Genomic DNA, 12,483 nt, shown 5'->3' with positions numbered 1-12,483 from the left:
TGTGTGTGTGTGTGTGTGTGTGTGTGTGTGTTTGCGTGTGTGTGAGTTTGCGTGTGTGTGAGTGTGTGTGTGTGTGTATGAGTTTGCGCGCGTGTGTTTCAGGTTGTTCATCTTAGCTTCAGCAGCTTCCTAATCTCCTCTGTGTGTGTGTGTGTGTGTGTGTGTGTGTGTGTTTTCAGGGTAAAGCCATCGGCATCACTATCGGATGCATTCTGGGAATGTTTCCGTTGCTCTTCTTAAGCGATGATGATGAGGAGAAGAAGAAGAAGCATCCAAACTCAAAATGACAGGCTTTCCATCTGCACGACAACAATGACATTTATATTGACAAAGTGAAGAAATCAAGCAAAAGAAGAAAAGTGCACGTGGTAATCATCATCATCATCATCAGAGTAATGGAAAAAATCATTAAACCACAGTAGCTAGTTAATCTAGAGATAGACGTTATAACGAGTTGAGTTTCTCTCTCTTTAGCACTAACACTACTTTAAAGGTCCGTTCACGGCAGGAACGATAACTCTTAACGATTAGTTTTAATAATCACGCCACACTACAATCATAACGATAGCAACACAGAGGAACGGTAGGAATCGGCTTCAACGATTAGAATCAAGTCACGTGTATTTCTACAGCACTTTATACAGTACAGACCGATTCAAAGCAGCTTCGCCGAAATAAACCGGAAACGTCATCAGTTATGATCATAGTGTCAGTGCGGTTTAATCTGTAATATCACTGAAGATTAATAGTCTTTTACTCCTGAATACTGTCGTAGTTACTGTTCTCGGCGTGAACGGGCCTCTCTTTACCTTTCCGTTGTTTGTTTGCACTAATATTTCCTCTGGTTTAGATTTAAGCAGCATGTTGTTCTGCGGAAACTAGTTTTAGTTTAGTTTGCCGTGATTAACTCAAACTAGAAACTCATTTGCATTATATCTTTGCAACATCATGAAACCAAACATCTCACACATCAATGTGATTTCAGCTGGAGTTAGCTTTATTCTGAACGGCACAAGCTTTTTTACTCTCACGCATGATGTTATGTGACGTTCTGCGTTCCCATCATGCATCTGAGACGTGAGCTACACCTCTCTGAGCCGCTGGGATGAACGTTTCCTCAACCAAACACTGTGTTTTAATCAGTTCAGACGCGATTTTAATTTACTTGCTTCTTCAGTAAATGCATCTTGATTTTAAGAATGCTGGAAAACACAGAAATACTGAGCGAGAGCATCCGTTTATTGCAGTGTGATCAGAAGGGTCAGTTAGAGTTATTTAGTTGCACTATTTGTTTGTTAAATTAATTAAAAAGTAATGGAGATCCGTTGGAAGCTGTATTTTTTCAAACTTTGAAGTGTTGCTAATTTAGAGGCTATAGTGATGCATTGAGTTCCCTTCAATTTGTTCTTTACTTCGTCTGATTTATCTACGTGACATCTGAAACCCTGCATCTGCTCATGTGCATCGCTCAGATATGATTAAAAGCATATTTTTACTTTTATTTAAATCGTGCCAAGTTATAATCGCTGTGTGTGATTGAATGATGGACCGGGTCGTATATGGATGTGCTCGAGTTTGTATTCATGTCAAAAAATAAATAAAAGCATAAAAATTAATTACTTGAAATAAAATAAACATTAACTTACACTAAAATTGAACAAAAAAAATTTATACTTTAAAAAAAAAATAAAATAAAACTACTAAAACGTACAATTCTTTAACTGAAATAAAATTTAAAAAAATATTTCAACATTTGTCGTTTAGTTTAAATTAAAGTGCTATAATAATTATACTGAATAATTTAAACTAAATAAAAACAAATAATACAAAATTCTAAAACTTTAACGGAAATTAAAATGAAAGCATAAAAATTCATTACTTGCACTAACTTAAACACAAATTGATGAACTTAAAAAAAGAATTAATAAAACGACTAAAACGCACAATACTTTAACTGAAATAAAAATAATTATTTCAGCTGTTTCAACATTTGGTTTAAATTAAAGTGCTTTAATTATGCTAAATAATTAAAACTAAATAAAAACAAATAATAAAAAAATATTAATTCTAAAACTTTAACTGAAATTAAAATGAAAGCATAAAAATTAATTATTTAAACTAACTTAAACACAAAAAATGTATAAACTTAAAAAAACAAATTAATAAAACGACTAAAACGCACAACATTTTAACTGAAATAGTTTTTAAAAAATAATTATTTCAGCTATTTCAACATTTGGTTTAAATTAATAATTAAAAATTCTAAAACTTTAACTGAAATTAAAATGAAAAAAGAAAAATTAATTACTTGAAATAAAATAAACTAACAAACACAAACTTTTATAAACTTTTTTTATTTATTTAATAAAACGACTAAAACGCACAATACTTTAACTGAAATAAAAATAATTATTTCAGCTGTTTCAACATTTGGTTTAAATTAAAGTGCTTTAATTATGCTAAATAATTAAAACTAAATAAAAACAAATAATAAAAAAAGATTAATTCTAAAACTTTAACTGAAATTAAAATGAAAGCATAAAAATTTATTATTTAAACTAACTTAAACACAAAAAATGTATAAACTTAAAAAAACAAATTAATAAAACGACTAAAACGCACAACATTTTAACTGAAATAGTTTTTTAAAAATAATTATTTCAGCTATTTCAACATTTGGTTTAAATTAATAATTAAAAATTCTAAAACTTTAACTGAAATTAAAATGAAAAAAGAAAAATTAATTACTTGAAATAAAATAAACTAACAAACACAAACTTTTATAAACTTTTTTTATTTATTTAATAAAACAACTTAAACGCACAACACTTAAACTGAGCTGACATAATTCTTTTTAAAATGTTATTTCAGTTAAAGTTTTAGAATTTTTTTTATAATTTGTTTTAATAATTTAGCATAATTATCAAAGCACTTTAATTGAAACCAAATGTTGAAATAGCTGAAATTTTTTTTTTTTAAATTTGATTTATTTCAACATTTGGTTTCAATTAAAGTGGTTTGATAATTATGTCAAATAATTCAAACTAAATTTGAAAAAAATTCTAAAACTTTAATTGAAATTAAAATGAAAACAGAAAATATAAAAATGAAACCCAATTCAGAAATATTAACAAAAACTATAAGTATAAATAATGATTCCTGCGGCTTCAGAAGCGTAGCGTCTGATCTGAACACGTCTGCGCTGATGTGTTAGTAGTTCACGGATCACATGGTTTCTGGCTAACATATCAAGAATTTGCCCGAAACGTGTGTTACTAAGTTTAGTGTATGCTTATTATTGGACACTATGCATTCTAATACATATCCATGTGCATGTAAGCATTGCACAGCTGTCTCTGGGTAGTGGACATGCGGTCTATTTTACAGATTATTTTTCTGAGACTACATGGAATATTTGTACTTTTATAACTTCGTTTGTCGCTCCGCAGAACTACTGAAGTGAGCCGTACGAGTTCAAGCACACGGAGTATAAGTTTTGCTCAAAGATGTTGATCAACGCTATTCGTGAATGTGCTCTAAATGTCATGTTGTGTTGCTTTTACATTTGAATGAACTCATATTTGTTGATTTGGCTTCAGTTATTAAATCCGGATTCCATTTACGTCGGGTATTTCACTGAGAATCGAATTAAATAACACTTTGCAATAACGTTATCATGAACTAACAAAGAAAAATGCTTCTAATAATGTATTGGTAGCTGTTGAAATTAACATGATGTAGCTGACTTGAACTGTAAAAACAAACAGCAACAAATGTATCACTCATTGTTAGTTAATGCATTAACTGATTGGACCTTATTGTGTGAAGTGTTACCAAGTTATAAATGAAATAAACATCCCCTGAAGTTTTCTCACTGCAACTGATTTTAATAAAATGCTTTTATTGACAATATAAAAATCACACTGCATTATTATTATTATGTTCAGTGTCTAAAACACAGTTCAGTCTGACTTGAGGAGGGTTAACAAACGCCTCTGGAATCTACACTTGATTTTTATATTCTTAAAACAGTGCTTCTAGAATATATTCAGATCTGCTACACATGTGGACGTTTAGTAGATGAACAAACACTGATCTCATGGAAACATCCGTCTAGACTCTTAAAAATAAAGGTTCTTTGTTTGGCGCCAAAGGCTCCGTGGAGAACCTTCAGCACCCATGGAAACACTGAAGGTTCTTTAGGCTTTAACAATCTTCAGACAAATGAGATTCTTATAAGAACTGACCGTTGGAAGGTTCTTCGGGGCAATGGTTCTTCAATGGCAATCCCATTTTGAAAACTTTATTTTTAGGTATTAAAAGTGGAAAAGGGTATTTAGATGATTCAAATGTTCTTCACACTAAGAAGAAACGGTTCTTTGGGGAACCAAAAATGGTTCTTTGATTGGAATTCAATGCAAAAACCTTCTTTGGGAACCTTTATTTTTAAAGAGTGTATTTGCTTATAATTTCCTCTCTGTTCTCAACAAATGTCTGTCTACACTCTTAGAAATAAAGGTTCTTTATTGGCGCCAATGGTTCCATGAAGAACCTTCAACAACCATGAGACCATTAAAGGTTCTTCATAGTGGAAAAAGGTTAGTTTTTAAAATGTTCTTCACACTAAGAAAAGATGGTTCACTAAAAGGTTCTTTGGGGAACCAAAAATGGTTCTTCAATGGCATTCAATGTTTTCTGAACTTTTAAAGCGTGTTTTTTATTGGCGCCAATGGCTCCATGAAGAACCTTCAACATCCATCGAACCACTAAACCATAGAACTTTATAGTGGAAAACAGATTTTTAGATTATTCATCTGTGAGCCTGCAGCACAAAAGCAGTGTTAAGGCGCTGGGGGATATTTGTAGCAATAGCCAACAATACATTGTATGGGTCACAATTATACATTTCTCTTTTATGCCAAAAATCATTAGGATATTAAGTAAAGATCATGTTCCATGATGATATTTTGTACATTTCCTACTGTAAATATATCAAAACTTAATGTTTGATTAGTAATATGCATTGCTAAGAACTTCATTTGAACAACTTTAAAGATGATTTTCTCAATATTTAGATTTTTTTGCACCCTCAGATTCCAGATTTTCAAATATTGTCCGATCCTAACAAACCATACATCAATGGAGAGATTATTTATTCAGCTTTATTTAGATGATCTATAAATCGTGAATGTGCTCTAAATGTCATGTTGTGTTGCTTTTACATTTGAATGAACTCATATTTGTTGATTTGGCTTCAGTTATTAAATCCGGATTCCATTTACGTCGGGTATTTCACTGAGAATCGAATTAAATAACACTTTGCAATAACGTTATCATGAACTAACAAAGAAAAATGCTTCTAATAATGTATTGGTAGCTGTTGAAATTAACATGATGTAGCTGACTTGAACTGTAAAAACAAACAGCAACAAATGTATCACTCATTGTTAGTTAATGCATTAACTGATTGGACCTTATTGTGTGAAGTGTTACCAAGTTATAAATGAAATAAACATCCCCTGAAGTTTTCTCACTGCAACTGATTTTAATAAAATGCTTTTATTGACAATATAAAAATCACACTGCATTATTATTATTATTATGTTCAGTGTCTAAAACACAGTTCAGTCTGACTTGAGGAGGGTTAACAAACGCCTCTGGAATCTACACTTGATTTTTATATTCTTAAAACAGTGCTTCTAGAATATATTCAGATCTGCTACACATGTGGACGTTTAGTAGATGAACAAACACTGATCTCATGGAAACATCCGTCTAGACTCTTAAAAATAAAGGTTCTTTGTTTGGCGCCAAAGGCTCCGTGGAGAACCTTCAGCACCCATGGAAACACTGAAGGTTCTTTAGGCTTTAACAATCTTCAGACAAATGAGATTCTTATAAGAACTGACCGTTGGAAGGTTCTTCGGGGCAATGGTTCTTCAATGGCAATCCCATTTTGAAAACTTTATTTTTAGGTATTAAAAGTGGAAAAGGGTATTTAGATGATTCAAATGTTCTTCACACTAAGAAGAAACGGTTCTTTGGGGAACCAAAAATGGTTCTTTGATTGGAATTCAATGCAAAAACCTTCTTTGGGAACCTTTATTTTTAAAGAGTGTATTTGCTTATAATTTCCTCTCTGTTCTCAACAAATGTCTGTCTAGAAATAAAGAAATAAAGGTTCTTTATTGGCGCCAATGGTTCCATGAAGAACCTTCAACAACCATGAGACCATTAAAGGTGTGGAAAAAGGGAAAAAGGTTAGTTTTTAAAATGTTCTTCACACTAAGAAAAGATGGTTCACTAAAAGGTTCTTTGGGGAACCAAAAATGGTTCTTCAATGGCATTCAATGTTTTCTGAACTTTTAAAGCGTGTTTTTTATTGGCGCCAATGGCTCCATGAAGAACCTTCAACATCCATCGAACCACTAAACCATAGAACTTTATAGTGGAAAACAGATTTTTAGATTATTCATATGTGAGCCTGCAGCACAAAAGCAGTGTTGAGTCGCTGGGGGATATTTGTAGCAATAGCCAACAATACATTGTATGGGTCACAATTATACATTTCTCTTTTATGCCAAAAATCATTAGGATATTAAGTAAAGATCATGTTCCATGATGATATTTTGTACATTTCCTACTGTAAATATATCAAAACTTAATGTTTGATTAGTAATATGCATTGCTAAGAACTTCATTTGAACAACTTTAAAGATGATTTTCTCAATATTTAGATTTATTTAGATTTTTTTGCACCCTCAGATTCCAGATTTTCAAATATTGTCCGATCCTAACAAACCATACATCAATGGAGAGATTATTTATTCAGCTTTATTTAGATGATCTATAAATCTCAATTTCAGAAAATGTACCCTTATGACTGGTTTTGTGCTCCAGGGTCACATATGTTCTTCACACTAAAACAAAATGGTTCTTTTAATAACTGATCACTGACGGGCTCTTTCAGAAACTCTCTTTTGGAACCTTTTTGGAGTGTGTGAACTCTTAAAAATAAAGGTTCTTTATTGGCATTGATGGTTCCATAAAGAACCTTTAACATCCACGGAACCTTCCAATTGCACATATGGTTCTTCGCACTAAGAAAAAAAGAACTTTTGACTGAAAGGAATGTCATTCCTTTGACGTTCAATGCAAAAACCTATTTCAGAACTTTTACTTTTAAGAGTGTATTTCCTCGTCCCGTAATGAATAATCATCCTGTTCCACCTTCACTTGTCCAGGTGCATCTGCGTCGTCATTTTGACGGCCAGACGTCGTCGTCGTTCCCTGGCAGCGAGCCTGATGCTTGAGGAAACTGTCTCTCCAGACGATCTTCTTGCCGCAGAGCGCGCACTCGTACGGACGCAGGCCTCCGTGTTATATACAATTAAATATATGTTTCATTTAAGCCTATAGGCTTAAATTAATCGCACTTAGATTTTGTCTAGAGAATACATGCGTGTGTGTGTTATAAACAAACGTACCATTACATTTTCCAGCCTGGAAACCCCTTTCCGGAAAACTAGCCAACTCGTGGAAAAATAAAAACCACAAAGATATTAAATTTCAGCCTGTTAACTCCAGGCATTTCTGCTCTGACATGAAGTTTCTGATGCAAACGAGAAAGAAGAAGTCTGTAAGGATATAATGGATTCAGGAGTTCCTGTCTGATTCAGAATCTGAATAGAGATTAGGTGTAATTATCTGACATACTTTGCCAAAACACTTCATCAAGTGTTTTCTGTGGTATATCTGACCTTAAATTACTTAAAGACTGCTCTTGTTCCCTGTAATCATCTCATAACCAAAGAAAACGCAGAAAGATTGGAAAAATGTTTCTGATGGATGCAGAGGTTGAAGCCAAAATGATTATAGTTAACTAAAACTAAAACCATAATAAACATTACTTGTTGATTATATACTAAATAAACAAACTGAAATATTTGTATTTAGTTCACCTTGATAACTAAAACTAATATATATATATATATATATATATATTTTAAACTTTGAAAATGGTGTAGAAACTATTTTCACTCATAGATTGCTAGCGCGTCACAATTATTTAACAAAGAAACAGCAAATAAATTGTAAATTGAACATTAACTTTTAAAGTAGAATGATTCAAATAGTATTTTCTTGTACTCCACTAATATTTTGTTTTATTTTGACAACTTGGATAGACATTAAACTAATGCAACAGTTACTAAAACTTCAAATAAAATTAACATAACAGGAAAATTAAAAATGAATCCAAAATATTAATAAAAATGGTAGTATCTCAATAATACTTCACTGCGAATAACTCATTTTCACTCAGAAATTTCACAAATAATTACAAATAAAGGACAAATAACACATTGAAATAAACATGAAATTTTAAAGTAGAAAAACTATAAACTAGAAATAGTATTTGAATATTGTAAAATGTGCTCCAATAATCTTGTTTTATTTACAACATGGAAAATCATATTATTACAGTGAATAAACATATAAAAAAATATACATCAAATGACAAAAAAAAAAAAAAACTGAATTACTAAAACTTTCAATGAAATTTAAATGAAAACAAAAAATAATATATAATATTTATTTAAATATATAAATATTTAGAATATGCTGTAGAAGTGGCTGTTTAAAGTTATAAATAAAATAGATTATTGGAATATTTAATATCAGTTTTTTATTTCAAAATGTCATGTTTAATTCAGTGTTACTTGCCTTTTCTTTGTAATAGTTTATAAAATGTACTAGCGATTTCTGAGTGAGACTTCTTTCAATACCATTCTTTTTTTCATTGTATAAAAATAAAAACTGATTCAAAATGTTAATAAAAACTATTGTGGTATATCTCAGTGATACTAAAATAAGATGATGGCGGCTTCATCACTCATATTCATTCAGCTGCACAAATCTTAAATCCAAGTGAAAAGTGTTTTTACAAATACATCTCCCTGCAGCACAAAAGCAGTGTTAAGTCGCTGGGGTATATTTGTAGCAATAGCCAACAATACATTGTATGGGTCACAATTATACATTTCTCTTTTATGCCAAAAATCATTAGGATATTAAGTAAAGATCATGTTCCATGAAGATATTTTGTACATTTCCTACCGTAAATATATCAAAACTTAATGTTTGATTAGTAATATGCATTGCTAAGAACTTCATTTGAACAACTTTAAAGATGATTTTCTCAATATTTAGATTTTTTTGCACCCTCAGATTCCAGATTTTCAAATATTGTCCGATCCTAACAAACCATACATCAATGGAGAGATTATTTATTCAGCTTTATTTAGATGATCTATAAATCTCAATTTCAGAAAATGTACCCTTATGACTGGTTTTGTGCTCCAGGGTCACATATGTTCTTCACACTAAAACAAAATGGTTCTTTTAATAACTGATCACTGACGGGCTCTTTCAGAAACTCTCTTTTGGAACCTTTTTGGAGTGTGTGAACTCTTAAAAATAAAGGTTCTTTATTGGCATTGATGGTTCCATAAAGAACCTTTAACATCCACGGAACCTTCCAATTGCACATATGGTTCTTCGCACTAAGAAAAAAAGAACTTTTGACTGAAAGGAATGTCATTCCTTTGACGTTCAATGCAAAAACCTATTTCAGAACTTTTACTTTTAAGAGTGTATTTCCTCGTCCCGTAATGAATAATCATCCTGTTCCACCTTCACTTGTCCAGGTGCATCTGCGTCGTCATTTTGACGGCCAGACGTCGTCGTCGTTCCCTGGCAGCGAGCCTGATGCTTGAGGAAACTGTCTCTCCAGACGATCTTCTTGCCGCAGAGCGCGCACTCGTACGGACGCAGGCCTCCGTGCGTCTTGACGTGTTTGGTCAGGTGGTGCTTCATCTTGAAGCTCTTGGAGCAGACGGGGCAGACGAACGGACGCAGGTTCAGGTGCTGCATTTTCACGTGGCGGTCGCGCATGCTCTTCAGCGTGTACGCTTTGCCGCAGTGACAGAAGTGAACTTTGGGCGTCGCAGAGAGAGGAGAGCACGGGGAGGACGAGGACGACTGCGAGGCCCAGGAGAGCTCGGACGGTCCCGGCGCCAACTGGTCGGATGGTCCCGGCGGTGGCAAAGGACGCTGGGAGATCTGCCCCGTGGCCTTTTCGATCTCGTCGTAGGTCTCGAACGTGACGTCCGTTTCGTCCTCCTCGTCTTCGTCGTCCAGGAGCTTGGCGTCCGACAAAGTCCACTGGTTCCACAGTCCGTCCGTCTCGCCGCTCTCTCTGAGACGTCCGTCCGACTCGGCGGCTCCTGAGAGAAGACAAGAGCAGACAACAAGTCAAAAACACGTCGGTTCTCCACGGTTCCCCCTGGTGGACGGGCGCTAAACTGCAGTGATGAAGAAGCTCCACTCACCGGCCTGGTGCTCCTCACACTTCACCTTCACTTTGTCCTCATCCAGCGGCTCTCCGACTCCTTCATCCGCTTCCATCCTCCGCTGCTCCTCGTCTTCCTTCGCTCCTCGGAGGCGAGCGAGGACTCGGTGCCTCGCGAGGTCCGAAGTTTCGATGGACGGCAAAGGCGCGACAGGGAATGCGTGGAAACCTTCGTCTCCCGTATTTGGGCCGCATTCGGGCTCCGTTCGGACGGGGAACGTCAGGCTGCTTCTGCTCCACCTGCTCTGAGTCGGACGCCTCCATGTGGCCAGAGGCGGAAGCGCGCTTTGCGGCCGTTTTTCCAGAGTTCGTTCGGGAATGCTTCAGATTAATATAGTTATAAGAGTAAATATGATTTCGGAGGGATTTAAAATACACGTTTTTTGGCGGGATTCCCTCGCATTCCAGGCAAAAACCGCTGACCTGGCGACACTGGCTGGATAATTATCATATCGGTGTGAAGAGGTTAGAGGAATGTTCAAATAACTTTCTACAAACCAAAAACTAACTAACTAAAAACAAACCTAGACGATCGGGGCTTAAGCTGTCAATCAAATTCAAACAAATCAAACCGCCAAAACCAAACCGTCAAAATCTAACCGCCAAAACCAAACGGTCATAAATATGCAAATGAGGGCCACAGATATTTGCCAGATATTTTATATTACAAAAATGTTATTTCATTCATGTACCATGTTTATATTATTCTCCATCAAATGATGTAAAATGCATGTAGAATAATCAGCAGAAACATCCAAAGCAAAGTCTCAAGGATCATTATTTAAGATGAATTAATTGTTGATGTTTGTGAATGGGTTAGGTGTTGCCTCTGAATAACTCAAGTGAGGTTAGTTTGTGGAGGGTGGGAGGCTGTTGTTAAAAATGGTGCATAATCTCTGATTGTTATATTGACAGCCGTAGCTTTAGAGGCCTCAAAGCCATCACTTGCTTATCAATGTCTCTGCTTTAAATGACATTCCTGTTCTAATTGTTAATGTAGTACACATCTCTATATCTCACGTCAGGCAGAATTACTCATGTTAGAAACATCTAACATGCAATGCTATGTGCCATGTTTTATTCACCCAGCCCTCTAGAGAGAGATGGAAACTGTTTTCTTGCTGCTGTCATCGAGTGCTTGCTAATGAGGGAGTGCTGGGTCTCTGCAGCTGATGTTGTAAAGTGCCCTTACATGCATGCATGCAGAGTGCCACGAGATAAGCCAGTTTGTGATCTGGTGCTATATGTATATATATATATATATATATGTGTATTATTACAAAAATTCTATACTTAATTGAACTGCCCAATTTCCATTCATCACTTTATTAATTTGAATAATGAATGTAAAACAACCTGCCAAAATGTACATAACCTCAAAGCCGCCCCTTCCGCAAGGATCATAATTTAAGATGAATGCATTTCTGATGTGTGTGTAGTACGGCTTCTGCCATCAGTCAAGGCAAGAGAAGCAGAGTCTGGATGAGAACGTTATCGAGATTACAAACGCAAGTATTACAAAATGTGACATTAAAAAGTGTAAAAGTCACTAGTTTTTACAAAGTAACTGTCCAACAGCGACACCCGCTGACAGCTGAACATCAGTTCACAAATCAAATATATTGTTTATATTATTACTGTCTTTTGTTATTGTTTTGGAATAAATATGAAAATACGTAAAAACACTAACTTGATGAGATTTATTGGTTTTGATAAACAGAATATTACAGTGTAAAAATACAAAATATAATTGTATTTTGCCTTTTAAATGTAAACACTGCACACAGGTGTTTCTAATCACCTCACTCACTATATAACACCCACTCAAGACAGTTGACCCTGAGAGGTCAGCTAAATATCTACAGCGGATCTAAAATATGAATAATTAATTATAACTAGTTATGGTTAATTATTCATATTTCCTCATGAGCTGATTCGTTACAAGATTTATTGGTTTTGAGAAACAGAATATTACATAGTGTAAAAATACAAAATATAATTGTATTTTGCCTTTTAAATGTAAACACTGCACACAGGTGTTTCTAATCACCTCACTCACTATATAACACCCA

The 12,483-nt window shown here is 34.3% G+C and overlaps 2 protein-coding genes across 3 annotated transcripts in view; one reads left to right on the top strand and one right to left on the bottom strand.

The window, feature by feature from the left end:
- Positions 1–1,567, top strand: part of LOC107576651 (transmembrane protein 65-like) — a 5,007-nt gene extending 3,440 nt beyond the window's left edge. For both annotated transcript variants that reach the window (XM_016262792.1, XM_016262793.1), the window contains one exon: positions 180–1,567. In XM_016262792.1, coding sequence (XP_016118278.1) covers positions 180–287 — 108 coding nt within the window. In that variant the 3' untranslated portion in view covers positions 288–1,567. The remainder of the gene's footprint in view (positions 1–179) is intronic.
- A 7,776-nt stretch (positions 1,568–9,343) lies between these two features.
- On the bottom strand, positions 9,344–10,732 carry LOC107576649 (zinc finger and BTB domain-containing protein 43-like; the record flags this gene model as incomplete). Its single annotated transcript, XM_016262791.1, has 2 exons — positions 9,344–10,286; positions 10,392–10,732. Coding segments are annotated over 2 exons (982 nt in total), but the record flags the coding sequence as incomplete, so codon positions are not given.
- Between the last annotated feature and the right edge of the window lie 1,751 nt (positions 10,733–12,483).

The sequence above is a fragment of the Sinocyclocheilus grahami genome, unplaced genomic scaffold (genome assembly GCF_001515645.1).
Source record: "Sinocyclocheilus grahami isolate Dianchi unplaced genomic scaffold, SAMN03320097.WGS_v1.1 scaffold4094.1, whole genome shotgun sequence".
Classification (NCBI taxonomy): domain Eukaryota; kingdom Metazoa; phylum Chordata; class Actinopteri; order Cypriniformes; family Cyprinidae; genus Sinocyclocheilus; species Sinocyclocheilus grahami.
The sequence above is the reverse complement of the archived record's forward strand: the minus strand, read 5'-3'. Positions and strand labels throughout refer to the sequence as shown.